We start from the raw sequence: 16278 nt of genomic DNA, 5'->3' as shown, positions 1-16278 counted from the left end.
CTAACATCAGCTTTTCTTCTTCAGGAAAGTTTTACTGACCAGGATTCTCATAAACTCCAGTTCGGTAGTCTTTACTTTTCTTTCTTTCTCATTTCACAGCCCTACACATTAACAAACTGGGCATTTTCTCACAGCTGTCCATACTACGCCACTGATTTTGTGTTAACTTTAATCTTTTGTTGGTTGTAAAGTCACCATGTACCCAAATGCAAGTAACACCACTGTGTTTTCTCAAGAAGACACAAATGCAGAAAATGCAGGTCAATGCTTCACATTTGAACTTTGCTGTTTTTTTACCACCATATTGAAAGAACACACACATCTAGGGCACATTTCAAGGCTTCTGTTAAAAAAAAAAAAAAAAAAAAAAGCAGACTTCTGGTCGTAGCTAGTGGACTAATGTAGGGCAGGTGCAGCTATATTGGTCTCTCTCCCTCTGGACACCAGGCATGGAAACACTTTGTACAGATAGGTCTAACCTCATCTTAGCTTCACAGGATTTCCCTCAGAGCTTTAGAGTAGGAAACATTTCCATTACATACATAATGCTCCACTCCTAAAACAGATGACCACTATTTAGAAAGAAAAATAAACCTTTTCCACAATCACTATAGGCATGAACTTATTATTAGGGACTGCAGGTGATCTTTGGAGCCAAGTGAAGCTCAGTGTTTTAATGTTTAAATGTGTTGCCTTTGTGCAATATTGATTATAGTAATGTCAGTGTGAACTTACCATCCAATAGCTTTAACACCTGTAACCATGGCAGCCTTTATCACAGAGAAACAAGTATTGACCCACCTTGTCCCTTTTCTTACTTTACTCTTTGATATCAGATTGAAAAAATACACAAAACACAAATGTTGTTTCTGCCTGACTCTATTAAGCAGTTGTATAAGATGTACAGTAATATTTAGCTTTCATTATCAAACTGCTGGTGAGTGCACATCAAGAAAAACTGCAATGTGAACCAGGGCAAATTAAATTATCTACCCCCAAACTAAGATTTTTTTTTTTTTTCTTGACTTCCTGACCTGCAGATTACAAATTTTAACAATTTTAAATGAACTTTGCAACTTTGTTCATCTATGAAAATCATGTATTAATTTTATTGGAGTTATTATTTTTTACAATTAGTTTAATTTAAGTCTTGCCTACAGACAAAGTACATCTTTTCTTATTTGGAAATGTTTACAGCGAGAGCACATTTGTTAAACAGTGTGTATTTAACTTATAATTTGTATAATTAAAACAAATTCATTATACTTAGTTATAAATTTACAGACCTAATTTAGCTTTTTTATGTCTAACATGACGACAATGTTGATTAGTTGATAGTAAATCATTCTGTTTTTTACTCTTCCACTAAAGAAAGGACTTTATCCACACAGAGCCAGCAGAAACACAAAAATTCACCATTGTAGATGTTTGGACAGATTGTTATTTTTTATTTGCTCGTGAGAAAAGTTCATTTTTTTACATTAAGGAAATGTCTGAGTGGTGTTCATACCAAAAGACATCTCTTGTCTCATATAAAAGTACAGGAAAGCTTCTATAAAAGATTTTGTTATTTAGATTAAATAAGAGTTTAAAAATCCAGTGGGGTAAAAATGTTTCCTTTGCCTGCTGGTGTACAAAACATTAGCACAGCAGCACGGCGGCTTTTACACTTCACTGCATGCTGAGTGACTGTGGTCTGATGTGTGTGTGTCAGGTGGAGGAGCATTATAAGATGAACAGACAGACCTCTCCTACATTGCAGCATAAAATCTCCAACCGGATCTCTGACCCGTCACTGCCGCCGCGCTCTGAGTCTTTCAGCAGTGGAGGAATCCAACAGGCCAGAACCCCCCCCATGCACCGCTCTGTTGAACCACAGGTGTGTATCCTTGTCTTTATCCAACTGCATGGCTGTGATTACAAACTTTTTTGTGATGCAGTGAAACTTCTGGTTTGGTTTCTTTGGTCTGAATGGCAGAATTTTTATTGACAATGAAGCACCTCTTGAACATTAAAGAGTATTAGTATTTGATTTACCAGTTGAACTACACTTCACTCAAACCTATAAATTATGAGATTGATAAACATTCCTGCCTAAAAAGTAGTTTCTGAGTTGGTGTTAAAACCTGGCTGGGTGTAGGTTTACAGCACACTGTGTATCTAAACAGGAAGCATTCATCCAGAATTTATTTTATTCTCTTCAGCTTTCCTCTGGTGAAAAATTAAACATGTTGGATTCTTATTGTGAATTTTTAGTATATGTCCTGTCCCTAACATGGAGGGGGCGGGGTTTATGACGAGCCACCAGGGGGCGATGGATCTTCTGAGGCTTCACTATTGGGAGCTGTCACATTGTCCATCTTTATATACAGTCTGTGATTCAAGGTTGTCAGAGGAAACCTTGTCACAGGAACAAAGTAATTGAACAAAAGACGTGAGCACTCCAGACTTTTTGAACATAATTGGTGTGAATACACCCTGAAGCATGTGTTTCTTACCTTCTCCACCTTCTTTCTCACCTCTTATCACCCTGCTTTCTGCCTCCCCCTCAACACTCCTCCTGCATCGTTTTCTCTTGACTTGCCTCTTGATCACATTGTGGAAACACAAGTCATAATCATCCCAACCCTGCCTGTTTCCTGCTGTGTGTGTGTCCAGATGGCCCACCTGGTGCAGATGAGGAGTCACGGCCTGTCAGGCTCCCAATCTCTGTATGATCCCCACGGTGTCTCCTCCTCCTCTGTGACACCCTCCCCCTCCCGGCCTCCTATGCCTCGGCAGAACTCCGACCCAACCTCAGACACCCCACCCCCCCTGCCCCTCTCACGCCTGGCACCCCCCCTTGACAAGCTGGATCGCAGCTCCTGGCTGCGACAGGATGAAGACACCCCCCCCAAGGTCTCTGCATGTCACAACCTGTGTGTATTTGGCTGTAAAGAAAACATGGCTTTTTTTTAAAAATAACGTGTGAATGTGTTTTTGTGTGTGTGGTGATTTTCCGGTGTATTGTTTCTGTTATTTTTAGAACAGAACATGTGGTTTCTTAAAGGAAGACAAATAAGGGCAGAGCAAATCTGCACAAACCTCTGTTAAAATCCACCTATAAAAATGCACTTTATTCGAGGAGTTTAATAAACAAACGTGTGTTTCAAATTTGTGTGCAGAAAATGAAGGCAGTACAACGGTGCAGTGGTTAGCGATGTCACAGCACGAAGGTTCTCAGTTCATACCCCAGTAAAGCCCAGGACCTTTTTTTGTGGGGTTTGCATGTTCTCCCCTTGTTTGTACAGGTTCCGTCACCCCGTGTCACCCTCTATGTAACAGGATAAGTGGTAGACGATGGCTGTAGAAGCTGTTTTACAGATGTCTCGTGATTTGAATACAGTTGTTATGTTTCTGTCTCCAGGTGCCATTATAGGACCCTATAGTGATGTCAGTAAGCAGCTCAACATATATTATTAGCTTGTTCATACTGAACACAAAGGCTCACAGAGCTGGGTAATTGATATGATCATTTTTTACAGCTGCAAATTCTGGACCAAATCAAACAGAATAGCAAAGATCTTGTCAGATTTCAGCTGGCGACTGTGATGAAATGTAGTAAATGTGGTGCATGTCCTGAGGTCCAGTGTGCTGTGCTTCCAGGTTCCTCAGAGGACAACCTCCATCTCTCCCGCTTTGGTCAGGAAGAACTCTCCTGGAAATGGACCTGGTCTCGGACCTAGGGCTGGAGCTCATCTGATACGGGCTAGGTGCGTACACACGTTTTGTACACACACAGATGTACTACACGGGGGTTAATCCACAGAAATGACCCCCCCCCCCCCCACCCCAATCCCAGTCCTAGTTATTAGACAGGTATATGATCAATACTTATACATAAACAGTAATATACAGTTTACATTCATGTGTAAAACTTTTCTTATACAGTTAATTGAGTTTAGTCTTTACCATGTTAGAAATGACCATTTCCCACTGTGATTTAGAAAAAAATCTAAACTGCTGATCCCATCCCTGTAGCCAGTCGCATGTCGAATGGGATTGGCTACAGCCCCCTGTGACCCTGAATTGGACTAAACAGTATAGAGATAGATAAATGGATGGGAGCATATTCTAGCAGTGAGCAGCATAATAGCTAAAAGCCATTTCACCATGTTTGTACTTTAGTTTTCACCACCAGCTTTCACACCTTCCTGGTTTGTATTCAGCAAACATATATCTGATATTTTTTGGGCCCAACCGTATGAGCAAAGTCTTAATTTAAATTCAACATTTAACTGGAAACCAGTGCAGGTCAATATTGGAGTAATATGCTCTCTCGTCTTAGTCCTTAGTGTTTTGGATGAGCTTGGTGATATTCTTGGGGTGGCCAATTAGGAGTTCATTACAGTAGTCTAGCTGAAATAAAAGCTTTTCTAAAATGTGTTTAGACATTGTTTGGTTTTAGGTATGTTTTTAAGATGATTATGTTGTTGAAGCTTTGATAAGGCTGCTTACGTATAAATCCTCATCAAAATGACACCAAGATTTAAGATGTTTGACATTTTACTGTCTTTGACTACATTCCCCTGCCCTCTAAATATGATCTGATTCATCTGAGGAATGTTCCTGAAATCCTCCTCCAGTCTTTCAAGAAATAATTTATGATCAGTGTTGTACTGGTTTGCACTAATATCTAGTAACACTAATATCTAGAGTCGTTATTCAGCTAAATAGGATTTTGAGCAGTGTTGTTATGTGAGTGGAAACCTGATGAAACATCTCAAGATGGTAATTTGTCTCCAGTTAGATACAGATCAGATTCAAACAAATTTCTCAATAAATCTCACTTATGAAGGTGAGATTAGATAGGCCTGCAGTAATTAATATTAGAGATCCAGCTTTTTCTTCTTCAGTAGGGGCCTAATAAGTGCCTGAGCAATACAGCATATAGCAGACCTACTGCCAAATATTTAAAAACACTGGTAGGTAGAATATCTAATGAGAAAGTTTAGGGGCTATGCTTTTTTTCAAGAATTTTGTCTGCAAACTGCAATTAAATTAGACAAAAAAGACATATTTGTAGAGGGTGAAACTAACATATAGTGTTTCTGCTGCTAATCTGATATAGAACAGTACATGGGTACATGTGCTTAATTATTTTCGACTACTGCAAATATGCATATATTTTGAGTTATGGGATTTTTGATTATTGTAATTATAAACATATATATATATACACATACACTGATGAAGCACATTTCAAATACACAAACACAGACTTGTTTTTATACCTTGAGGGGTTATTACATTGCCTTACATTAATTTCCTTGGGACACCCTAACCTCAAACCAAGTTATGATTTACATGGTGGGGATCTTGATTTGGTCCCCACAGGGAAGCTGTGTCCCCACTAGTCACTGTGTGAGCAGTTTCTGGCCCCACAATGTAGGAGAAACATGTACACACACACAGCTCTGTTGGAGAGCTGTGGGAATGCAGGTGTGATGTTTTTTTTAGTTCAGAGCAGGGTTTCAACATGAATGAGATGATGCTATGTTTGTGTTGCTGTAGCAACCCTGACCTGCGGAGGACTGATGTTTCCATGGAGACGCCCCTGAAGAGGACGAGCAGTGGCAGCTCCTCCAGCTCCAGCACACTGAGCTCACAGGGAGGCTCCAATGAGCGAGGTACACATACACACACACACGCACGCACGCACACACACACACACACACACACACACACACACACACACAAACGTGTTATTTTTTGTGTTGTACAATTATTAGCCAATATAAAAAGGCTTGCAATAAGAAAATACATCACATTAAAACCTCTGGCAGGTCAAAAGACTAATATTGACTGTTGACCTCAATGAAATGGCAACAAGTTTGATATGGTAGGCAGCAAGTGTCAAATCAGTTCTTGAAATTGTGTTGAAAGCAGGAAAAGCTGACATACATAAGTATCTAAGTGACTTTGGCAAGGTTCAAACTGGTCAGAGCATCTCCAAAGCTGCAGGTGTTGTTGGCTGTGCCCAGTCTGCAGGGCCAATATCTGACAAAAGTATCTAAGAAGGGACAAACTTATGAACCAGCAGCAGGGTCATGGGTGCCCAAGGAGAAGTGATGTGGAGCAAAGGCCCGTCTGGTCCGATCCAACAGAAGAGCTTCTGTAATAAAAACTATTGAAAAATGTAAAGCTGCCTGTGACAGACAGATGTTAGAACACAGTTTCAGTTTTTCATTTTGAGAGTAAAATATCGGCATATTTTAAAAAATGAGCAAGCTGTAATGCAGTCCCATAAGAGCACATGTACACACATGTTCCATTGCCAGATAACAGGCTTGTTTTTGACAATACAGTAATTCTCATGTGTGTGCATGTGCTTGCGTTTGTTCGGTAATTCAGCCACAAAGACCGACAACTCGACGATATCTTCCCACGAGACCAAAGACGACAGCAGAGAAGTGACAAGACCCAGCAGGCCTGCAGTGAGTACACACACTCAAACACGCATGCTTGTCTTTCTACACTCATTGACATAATGAATTCTCGAGCCCTGTGACATTAACCACAATAACTATATATTCAACATCAGCCTAAACCAAGTCTTAACCCTCAAACAACCCTTTCAAATTACAAAGAGTAGTCAAAATATCCACACGATGATGATTTCCTGCTAAAGGTTGTTCACACAGCTATGGACGCACGCACGCACGCACGCACACACACATACACACATACACACATACACACACACACACACACACACACACATCTATAAAAAACTAGCTCATAAACAGCAACTATGCTTCACTGTGACACAAAGCCCCATATGAACAAACAGCACAGATTTTTTTTTTGGAGAACATGTAAATATGTTCACACCCTGACAAGTCCAGTCTTCTCCCTAAACTAATGACACTGCTGTTCATTTTCACTCCTCCTCTTCCTCTTCTCATCCTTCCCTCCATCTTCCTTCAGAGCTATAAGAAAGCTGTAGACGAGGTTAGTGACATTTCTCTCTTTCTATCTTTTTCGTCTCTTTCTCTATCTTGTGTTCACTAAGTTCAACATGTCTGTGAGAACTATGCAATAATCCAGAGGTCTTTAAAAGTTTTTTTAATGCTTTTACAGTTTGTATTCTTCCACATTAAAAACAATTAAGAAGCCTACTTGGCTGGTTGTGTGCAGCAGTGGCCTCTGGCTGTTTTTAGACTGTTGTAAATGAAAAAATACAGCCTTGTTTTTAGTTTATGTGAGACTACTTCATTGTCACAGTGGAAAGGCTGATTAGAAAGCTTTAGGAACAACAATACAACATCAACCAGCAAAGGAAATTTAATAATTTGGCGGCAACTAAGAAAATACATGCAAGCAGTAATTACAGGTAGATTGTTTAGTCTGCATGGCTTGATTGCTGTGATAACTGTCCTGTTAGCAAAATACTTCCTCATTATGGCTCTTTCCAATTATATTTAATGGCAATCGCAATCAAAAGTGGTCTGGTCTTTGTGTTGCTTTGTGTTTCTTTCAGTTCATTAACCCTAGCAGCACCAGTACTGGGACCAGACTGAATCTGTTATTAAAATGTGACTTGCTACTGTCACTTTTGAGGTCTGGGAGTGTTGCATTGTTATGCTTTGTTCACACTGTTGAATTTTCAGAACAAGTTGAATTTTTATAACAACTTCAACAGCGTCAGTGTCACTGGCTCATTATTACAAGGCTGATTTTCACTCTCTCATTTATTATTTTGAGTTAGTGGAAGTAAAATGTGAATATTTGCTTAAGTGTTTGTATGATCTCACGCAGGTGTGGTGATGGAGACAGACAAACAGATATTTAGTATTTCTAAATTCTTCCAGATGTTTTTGATGATGTTTGATGTTCGAGGAGCCCAAGGTTGTTCATTTTGGCCTCACAGTTGTGCAGCTGTGACTTTACAAATTTAGGCAAAGTAAAGTGAGAATTCTTCAAAATAATGTCATGAATAGCTTTTATTTGTATTTATATTTTTCTCGCTGTGTATTCTGTCTGTTGTAGTGATTAGATCATGTTCTCCATTGCTCTGTTTTCCTGTTGTATCAGGCATGAAGCTGTTGTTGATAGGTTATCAGGCCCTGTAGGATTCATGTCATCATGTATCTACTTACTGTTACCACTTTAGACATTCATGTTTTATTTCACACACTATTGTCTCTCTCTGTCTTCCTTCTGTTTTATCTCTTGTCTTTCTCAGGAGGAGTTGGTAAGATAACAACCCTCCCCAATTTCTCCCACCACCACCTCCTGTCACTTAACCTGTCACATGCACAACCTTTTTGCTGCAAATTGTGAAAATGTCACAGAGGCTGGATTTTAAGGGCATACGTCCTCTCAACTTTGAAGTTTGGCTTTTCTGCCTTGAGGCATGGTGGCATCTATAGACTAATTTCCCCCCTGCACTTCCCTGCTGCTCACTGCCTTCCTCATGATGGAGAATCATTACATTGTACAAAAAAACTATTCTTTTCTCCTGCTTCATTTTTTAATGACTTCAGCATATTTTTTATGAATCACTGCAGTGCAGTGCAAAAATTTGCTAGGAGGATCGTTAACAAGTACCAAAAGAAAAGAGCACAAACCTGCTTTAAAATGGCTAGTATTATAAATGATGCTGCTAGTTTATAAACCACCTAAACATGTCTGAGCAAAATGCATGTCTGAGAATGCTTGACGGTACACTTAGCTCCTCACAGATGGGACTGGTTCCTTATTAAATAGGCTAGTTTCAAAACTCCAGATTGAAAACTTTCCTGTTTTTCTGCATCTTTGAGCAATATTCTAAAACTGAACCTTTAAGCCATTTATGGAATTATTACCACATGCTTTCTACATTATCCTCGTTTATCACAGTAGTTTATTTTATTTTATGTAACCATATCGATTCTACCCAATGTAAACCAGTGAGACAGTACTATATTAATGCTAAATTTCACTAAGCATTTCTTTGACAGCTCTTAGGTTATTCCAGACAGTGATTTACAAAAAAATGCTTAATGTCATAACCTTAATGTTTCTGCCATTTAGAGTTTAAATTATTGAAAAACTTTGTACAAAAACATCCAGGCAGTGTTTTGAGAACTCTAATTGTGGTTCCCTGTAACCTGAGTGTTACATAAGCTGTGGTGTACAACAGGACCAAAGATTTCTCTGGTTGTTGTCTGCCCTCCACTGAAAACTACAGTATAATTTACCACTTCCACTGGTAAATTACTTACTACATTTTACACAGCTAATTAAACACTATGTGCTGATAATATAGCTCTAAAATTTGTCAGACCTTGTCACAAATTGTGCCATAGCACCAGACAGAAGAAGGGTTCTGGAGGCAGGTTTCAGTGGACATGTGACTTTAGCACATGACTCAGGCTGGTGAACTGAAGATCCATAGACCTCGGGCAGACAACCTAAAGGCTGGAGAACAGAGGATCTGTAAACTTTGGCATAGAGCCTGAAGGCTGGAGAACAGAAGCTCTCTAAACTTTGCCCAGATGGAGTGAAGATTGGTGATTAGAAGATCCATACACCTCGGCCAGATAGCCTGGAAGCTGGAGAACAGAAACCTTCAGTAGTCAGCTACAAGGCTGTAGAAGAGTAGATCTGGAGATCTTGGACAGATGACTTGGAGACTGGAGAGATGATGATCCGTAGTGTTTGGGCAGATTGCTTAGAGGCTGAAGAACAGAAGCTCGAGAGACCTTGAGTTGATGTTCCAGGGGCTGGAGGAGCAAGAAACCCCAGGTGAATGGATGGAAAGCTGGAGAACAGAATATCCAGAAACATTTAACAGAAAGCCTAAAGTCTTGAGGACCAGAAGAGCATGAGCAGATGGCCTGGAGGCTGGAAAGCCAAGGAACAGAAAGTTTAAGAAAGGACCAGACAAGAGGGAAGACACTGAGAAACAAATAAGACATCTGCAAGGACATCCAATACATGGGCAGACTCAGGAATAAGCTGGGTGTCAGCAAGAATGGCTGACACAGGGGTGAATTAAGGAGCAAACAGGACATCAGTATGGATGGCGAATTCAGGCACTGACTTAGGAAGTGAGGACATCAGCAGGGATGGACAACCCTAGGGGAAAATTCAGGAACATACAGAACCTCATCAAGGATGTCTAATTCACAGGTATACTGAACACTTTTCAAAGTGCCAGTTCACTGAGGATTTATGATGTAGAGCAATAAGGCTTTGGAATGCTGCAGACTTGATGCTCAAGGATGTTGAGAAGCTGAGGCTAAGGGATGCTGAGAAACTGTAGCTCAAATGTGCTGGGTACGGGAACCTGGGTCTGCTGCAGGCACCAATCTAAAGACTAATGTCATCAAGAGCATTGATATTTTTCTAGGGGCTCCTTGAAAAAGATAAGTGCCAAGTGTCTCAGCTGACTGAGTCAAGGACAAGAGGAGACTGGGAGATATGGGGCCTGTGACTGGTGACAAACTGACTGGGAAAGTGGTAGAGGTCTAAGTAACCCCCTTGCATGTTCTAACATAACCGCCCTAGTCCCATCCATCTGAGTAATAGGCAGATGGTAGGTTGACTGGGAGGCAGACTGGCAACTGCTAGTGTATCTAAAGCTAACTCTACAAGGAGCTGTTGGGGAATCAGGGTGGAGAAAGTTGGCAGCGCTGCAGGAGACTCAGGCTCAGGAGTAACAGAAGCTGAAGATAGCCAAGGGAAAACAGGCTGGGAAGTCGACTGAAGATTAGCAAATCCAGTGCCAACTGGCTGGAAAACAGGCTGAGGACTAGCACAATTGACATACTAGAAGGAAACTGGTAGGAAATCAGGAGCAGGCTGATGGCTAGCAGACCTGGTGCTAACCACAGGAGAAGCAAATGGTGTTGAAGAGATGGTTGAAGAGGTAGGCTTAGGAAAAATAAACTTTCACTCGAAGAAGACTACCTCCTGGGCAAAAACTGGTTCCTAAGAGAGACAGCAACAACAACAGCAAAATCAGGCTACTCATTTAAAATAGTTTCATGGTTTCATCTTGGACAGGCAAACATAGTTTGTCCAAATGGAGGTCAGAGACATGCAAACATTAAGAACCAAACAATAAATTCAGGAGAGTAGTTGAGAGCCAGAGTCCAAAGAACAAGCAGTACAGAATTGCTCAGGAAATATATACATGCATATGGCAATAACACTGAGATGTGAAAGCACAAATGCTATGAAGAGCACATAAGATGAGCTGACAGAGCTGATTAGAAAAGTGGAAACAGGTGTGGTAAGTGTGGGAGTGAGAACTGAGTAATGAGAAAATGGGAGGCAGGATGTCTAGGGACAACTGGAGACTGCATGGGGAAATGACAGTAAACAGGAAAGTTTGGAAAACAAAACCAGAAGCAGAATTGTGACAGTCCTACTGAGTGGAGGGTTGGGCAGCCCTTCCTGATAAAGCCTTTGACCAGACCTTTTTAGCAGCTGTCACAACGACTAAATGAGATTATAGGAGTTATAAACATTTTTCACCAATAATGTAGACCAATGAAGGAAAATGGGAACAAAACTATCATTAATATATGATACAGAAAATTCTCTGATGTTAACTTTCCAACCATCCAACAAATAGTAAAAAAAAATCTTTATATTTGGTAGGAGAAGCCAATGGATGGGCAGAGCTTAATGATTAGATCAACACACTGGAAAGAATGATATTAAACCTAAATCCTTTTTTTTAAATAAAACAAGTTAAACAAAAACATCATACCTATGTATGATGGACAGCAGCAGGCACTCTGTGTGTATATAAAAATAATGCAGTGATACTTTTAATTTAGTGCATGAATGCAAGAATCACAAGCATTTAACACATGCCACCTGTAGTCTGTAGAGATCACTCTCTCAATGGAATGGGAATAAAAATCGTTTACACCAGGAAGTTTGTGACTTCTCGGTTGATTTCCTGTCCTCCAGGACCTGACTGCTCTGGCCAAAGAGCTGAGAGAGCTGCGACAGGGGGAGGAAACCAGCCGCCCACCTGTCAAAGTGACTGACTACTCATCATCCAGTGAGGAGTCTCACAGCAGTGAGGATGAAGAAGGAGAGGGTGGGGCTAATGATGGAACAGTGGCTGTCAGCGATATCCCACGTATTATGTGAGTTTTTTGTTTTTGTTTTTTTTTGTTTTTTTGTGCTTCCTACTCAGAGAATTTCACAAGTCGCAAAATACAAGTCTCAAGTCTCTGAGGTTCAAGTGTGTCAAGACCATTTCCTCCTTTGAATTGTATCCACTGTATTAACTAATGAGGGTTTATAATGGATTAATACTTTGCAGACATTTAAAAAATGAGTCAAAATATAGCTATTCTAGGACCAACTGGAGGCAATGAGTGCAACATTATCAACACTTGATGAATAGGTTAGCTATCTTGCATGCTGACGTGTTTTGAGTCTAGCAGTAAGCATAACTAGATTAATTAGAACTGGAGGCTAAGCTAACCTAAAGCTTACCTATGTACAATGCTGACCTATCTGGATGAGTTTGATCAGTTTTGATGAGCGTGATCAGCCAGCAGTCTTAATCTTTTTCCCACATTCTTTACAGGAGCCTGTTTTTCTGTAAAGCCCAAAATTTCAGTGTGTGTCACCAGCACAAGCACCCATTTCTATTCCTGCTCAATTTCAGTATTTTTCTGTCCTAAGAAAGGTGTTGCAACTGCAAACAAAGATGTCATCCTTCACTGGACTCCTTTGTGTTTGAGGGTCACACTGGAGGTCTTGTTGCTTTGATTGAACTACTGTGCTTTTTCCATGCACCACCTTTGTAAGCGTCTCCAGTTGATTTTAAAGAGTAACTTAAACTCCACTGAAAATGTTGCTTTTGATGACCATTGGTTTAGCTCCTCACCTTGTGGCAGTGACTTACAAGTGTCCTCCAGCACCCCGAAACAACGCTGTTGGTTGGTGAAACCACACCCAAAGAAGGGACAGGCTTGAAAACTGCCACCAGCGAGGGCAACAAGACAGTGCTTTTTGGCATTGTGTTTGTTATTCTTTAATAATTTTTATTCTTTAAATTTTCCTCAACTTTGTTGCAAGTACAGTTCAAATTCTGACTCTATACAGTGGGTACGGAAAGTATTCAGACCCCTTTTAAATTTTTCACTCTTTGTGTCATTGCAGCCATTTGCCAAAATCAAAAAAGTTCATTTTATTTCTCATTAATGTACACTCAGCACCCCATCTTGACAGAAAAAAACTGAAATGTAGAAATTTTTGCAAATTTATTAAAAAAGAAAAACAGCTAAAATAGTGGCTGAAACAGCTCACATCCAAGCTTTGAAAATATGCTCTTCTTGTATTTTGACAATAAAAATATATTTTTAAATAATGTACAGTATTAAGGTTTATTGTGTGTGTAACATAAATCAGTAACCTGTTTTTATGTAACAGGAATACCTGTGCAAATAGTAAATGGATTATGGATGGACACCGAGAAGTATATTTAAAAAATTAATGAATAACAATATTAACAAATGTTGACTTGTGTCTTTCAGGCCAGCTGCTAGTCAAGTTCCAAATGAATCCTTTGGTATGATAGCGGGTCACAATGACACCCACAGCGACTCATATGGCGACAGCTCCCAGGACAGCACCACGATGATGCGTGAGGTGAGAGCTACTTTTTTTTTTTTTGTTTGTTTGTTTGTTTTATTAATCTTTGCCCTAGGCACTGTGGCTTCGCTGACTCCACAGAAACCAACAGTTAGTGCTCATTCATCAGTTCTGTTTTTGTTCTAGTTACTGAATTACACACACTGGTAATGAATAGTTTGTGTGATTGTCCATCATGTGTGTATTAAACTCAAATTTAAACACTCAGCTTCATCTAGAGCTGGATGGTATGTCCTAAAATGAATGTATATCTTGATGAATTACAAGTTTTATCTTGGTAACAATAAATGCAACAATAAGTAATTTTAATACATCATAAGTTAATTTTCTATACACTACCCAGGTAATATAAAGCTCAACATGCATCTGTGTGTAAATACAATTAGTACGGTCATCAAATATGCTATATTTTATTGGTATTGGGGTGTTGTTGGAAGGTTTTCATATTTTTTATGGTTGATAATAGATTTCAGAATATCTTACACTTAAAAGGAAGGAAAAGGAAAAACTACAAGTGGACAGATTAAGTTAATAGTTATTTGGTTGGATTTTGATTGACATTAAGATTGTTAATACTGACAGAGCAGTTTATTGGGAACACCTGTACACCTGGACTCAACCTGTATTGTGCCACCAGTCCAGGCTGGTAGCGGTGGTGTAATGGTATGGGGTAATGTTGATCTTTTAATGCCAGTAAGTTATTTGAATGTCACAGTTTGTCTGTGCATCGTTGCTGATCATGTGCATGCATTTGTGGCTAAAATATCCATAATTACTACTTTGACACAATTTCAAACAAAAACACCTCAAACTGGCTGAATCCAGCTGAATATCTTTGGGATGTGGTAGGACAGGAGATTCGCAACATACATGCACATCTGATAGATCTGCAGAACCTGCTGTGAACCTGTCACCATGGACTAAATCTCAAAATAACATTTCCAATATCTTTTGAAATTCCGGCCATGAATAATTTATGCTGTTTTGAGAGTAGCAGGATGCATTAATGTGGTGTTCCTAGTCAAGTGCTTGGTGAGCCTCAAGCGAAAATACTGGAAATTAGCACAAAATATTGACTTTAGGCTACTTTAATCCCAAATCACATCACCGTTAGAGGACATATTATTCTAAGCAGCCTCTTAGTGTGTGTGCTATGCTCTATGTTGTTTGTGTTCAGTGCCTCTGTTGAAAGCCTGTGGGTTCAGTTCCCACACTCCCTTCTAAAAATTAGCACAAACACAAAAATTTAACACACCTGCACACAGGAGGATTCAGCTTGCCCTCCCCCCACCTGACCTGTCAATCACTGCCTTGCTGCACAGTAGCCTGCCCCCCTTTCTCTCTTTTTACAGAAACATGGGGAACAGAGGCGAAGCTCTACTGCCAGCAATGGTTTCCCCAGCAATGCTAATCTGTTCCTTGGCAACACCAATCTACCAGATTTGGTGCAGCAAAGCACCTCCCCCCTGGTCTCCCCAGGCGATGCCTCTGGGGCCCAAGTAGGTGGAGCAAGCACCCAACTATCGGCCCCCAAAACCCCCACACCTTATCCTGACTGATGTCCCCCAGTCACCTGTTCACCCTGTTACCTGCAAGAGATTGTCCTTTATAGGGTGGGAAATTACTAACAGCCACCAAATACCAGTAAGTTTAAGATGGCTGATTTTAAAATCTGAAGATGAAAGCTGATTTCCATCATTTTATTAGATATTATCAAGCTGATTTGTGTACAAGTGGCCATTTTATCACAACATGTCTATTTTTGATGATTGACATCTTTGATTGGCACCCTGAAACTGTGGCGTCACCTCTATATGCTACTGTGCAGTCTGGTTGAAAAATGCAGCACAAGAAGATGACAGCCCATATATTTGCTTTATTTTGGCTTCAGTTTTATATAGTGGCAGGAAGTGGTGACACATTGCCCATCTTTGTATACAGTGGTTATCACATTGGCCAGAAAAGAAAAAAAAAATGTTATTAACATGGTGCTATATATAATATGTTACCATCATTGCTTTGGGATGTTAGTGTTGGTTTAAATGAACAAGAAGGTGGCCATCTGCATCTGCTCTTACATTTTGAATTTACTTTTGGTGAGTTGGATTTGGATTGAGTTTTCTCTGCAGCTCATTTAAAACACTTTTCCAATTGCAAAACCTCATCCCCCAAGCGGCGACTGATAGTTACTGATCTGTTTTTCACAAACAGAGAATTAATGAGTTTGAGCTTTAAAACATGACATTTTGAAACACTTTGAATTTGCACTGAATTTACATTTCAAGTACTGCACAATATTTCTTCCAGTATAGGCTCTGCAAATATTTTAGGCACTAAAAATAAAGACTGCTTTAAAAAATAATGTTATGAACAGCAGTAAACAAAGTGTATCTCCTAATATCAATAATGTTACGTGTTACACGTAGACTGCATGCGCACACTATCCATGCTTTGGTTCAGCACTTTTTGCAGGTACAAGAGGTGAAGTGGGCACTCTGTGTTGTTGGTGTTGGCAATTTAGCTGTGGCTTAGATATTGGAGTGTAATCTGTTGTCCTTTAGGGCAGTGGTTGTTGGCTATCCCCCTGCTCCTCTTTTACTATCCTGGGCTTCTGAGTGTTATTGT

The 16278-nt window shown here is 39.9% G+C and overlaps 1 protein-coding gene across 4 annotated transcripts in view; it reads left to right on the top strand.

The window, feature by feature from the left end:
• Positions 1-16278, top strand: part of tnikb (TRAF2 and NCK interacting kinase b) — a 64903-nt gene that overhangs the window by 31770 nt on the left and 16855 nt on the right. For 3 of the 4 annotated variants that reach the window (XM_026305692.1, XM_026305691.1, XM_026305693.1), the window contains 7 exons: positions 1715-1879; positions 2659-2898; positions 3646-3752; positions 5554-5669; positions 6394-6476; positions 11953-12134; positions 13536-13650. In XM_026305692.1, coding sequence (XP_026161477.1) covers positions 1715-1879; positions 2659-2898; positions 3646-3752; positions 5554-5669; positions 6394-6476; positions 11953-12134; positions 13536-13650 — 1008 coding nt within the window. Of the gene's footprint in view, positions 1-1714; positions 1880-2658; positions 2899-3645; positions 3753-5553; positions 5670-6393; positions 6477-11952; positions 12135-13535; positions 13651-15005; positions 15153-16278 lie in introns of all 4 variants that reach the window. The other variant, XM_026305694.1, reaches the window with a different exon arrangement.

This window comes from Mastacembelus armatus, unplaced genomic scaffold, assembly GCF_900324485.2.
Source record: "Mastacembelus armatus unplaced genomic scaffold, fMasArm1.2, whole genome shotgun sequence".
NCBI lineage: Eukaryota > Metazoa > Chordata > Actinopteri > Synbranchiformes > Mastacembelidae > Mastacembelus > Mastacembelus armatus.
This window is presented reverse-complemented; position numbering and strand designations above follow the sequence as displayed.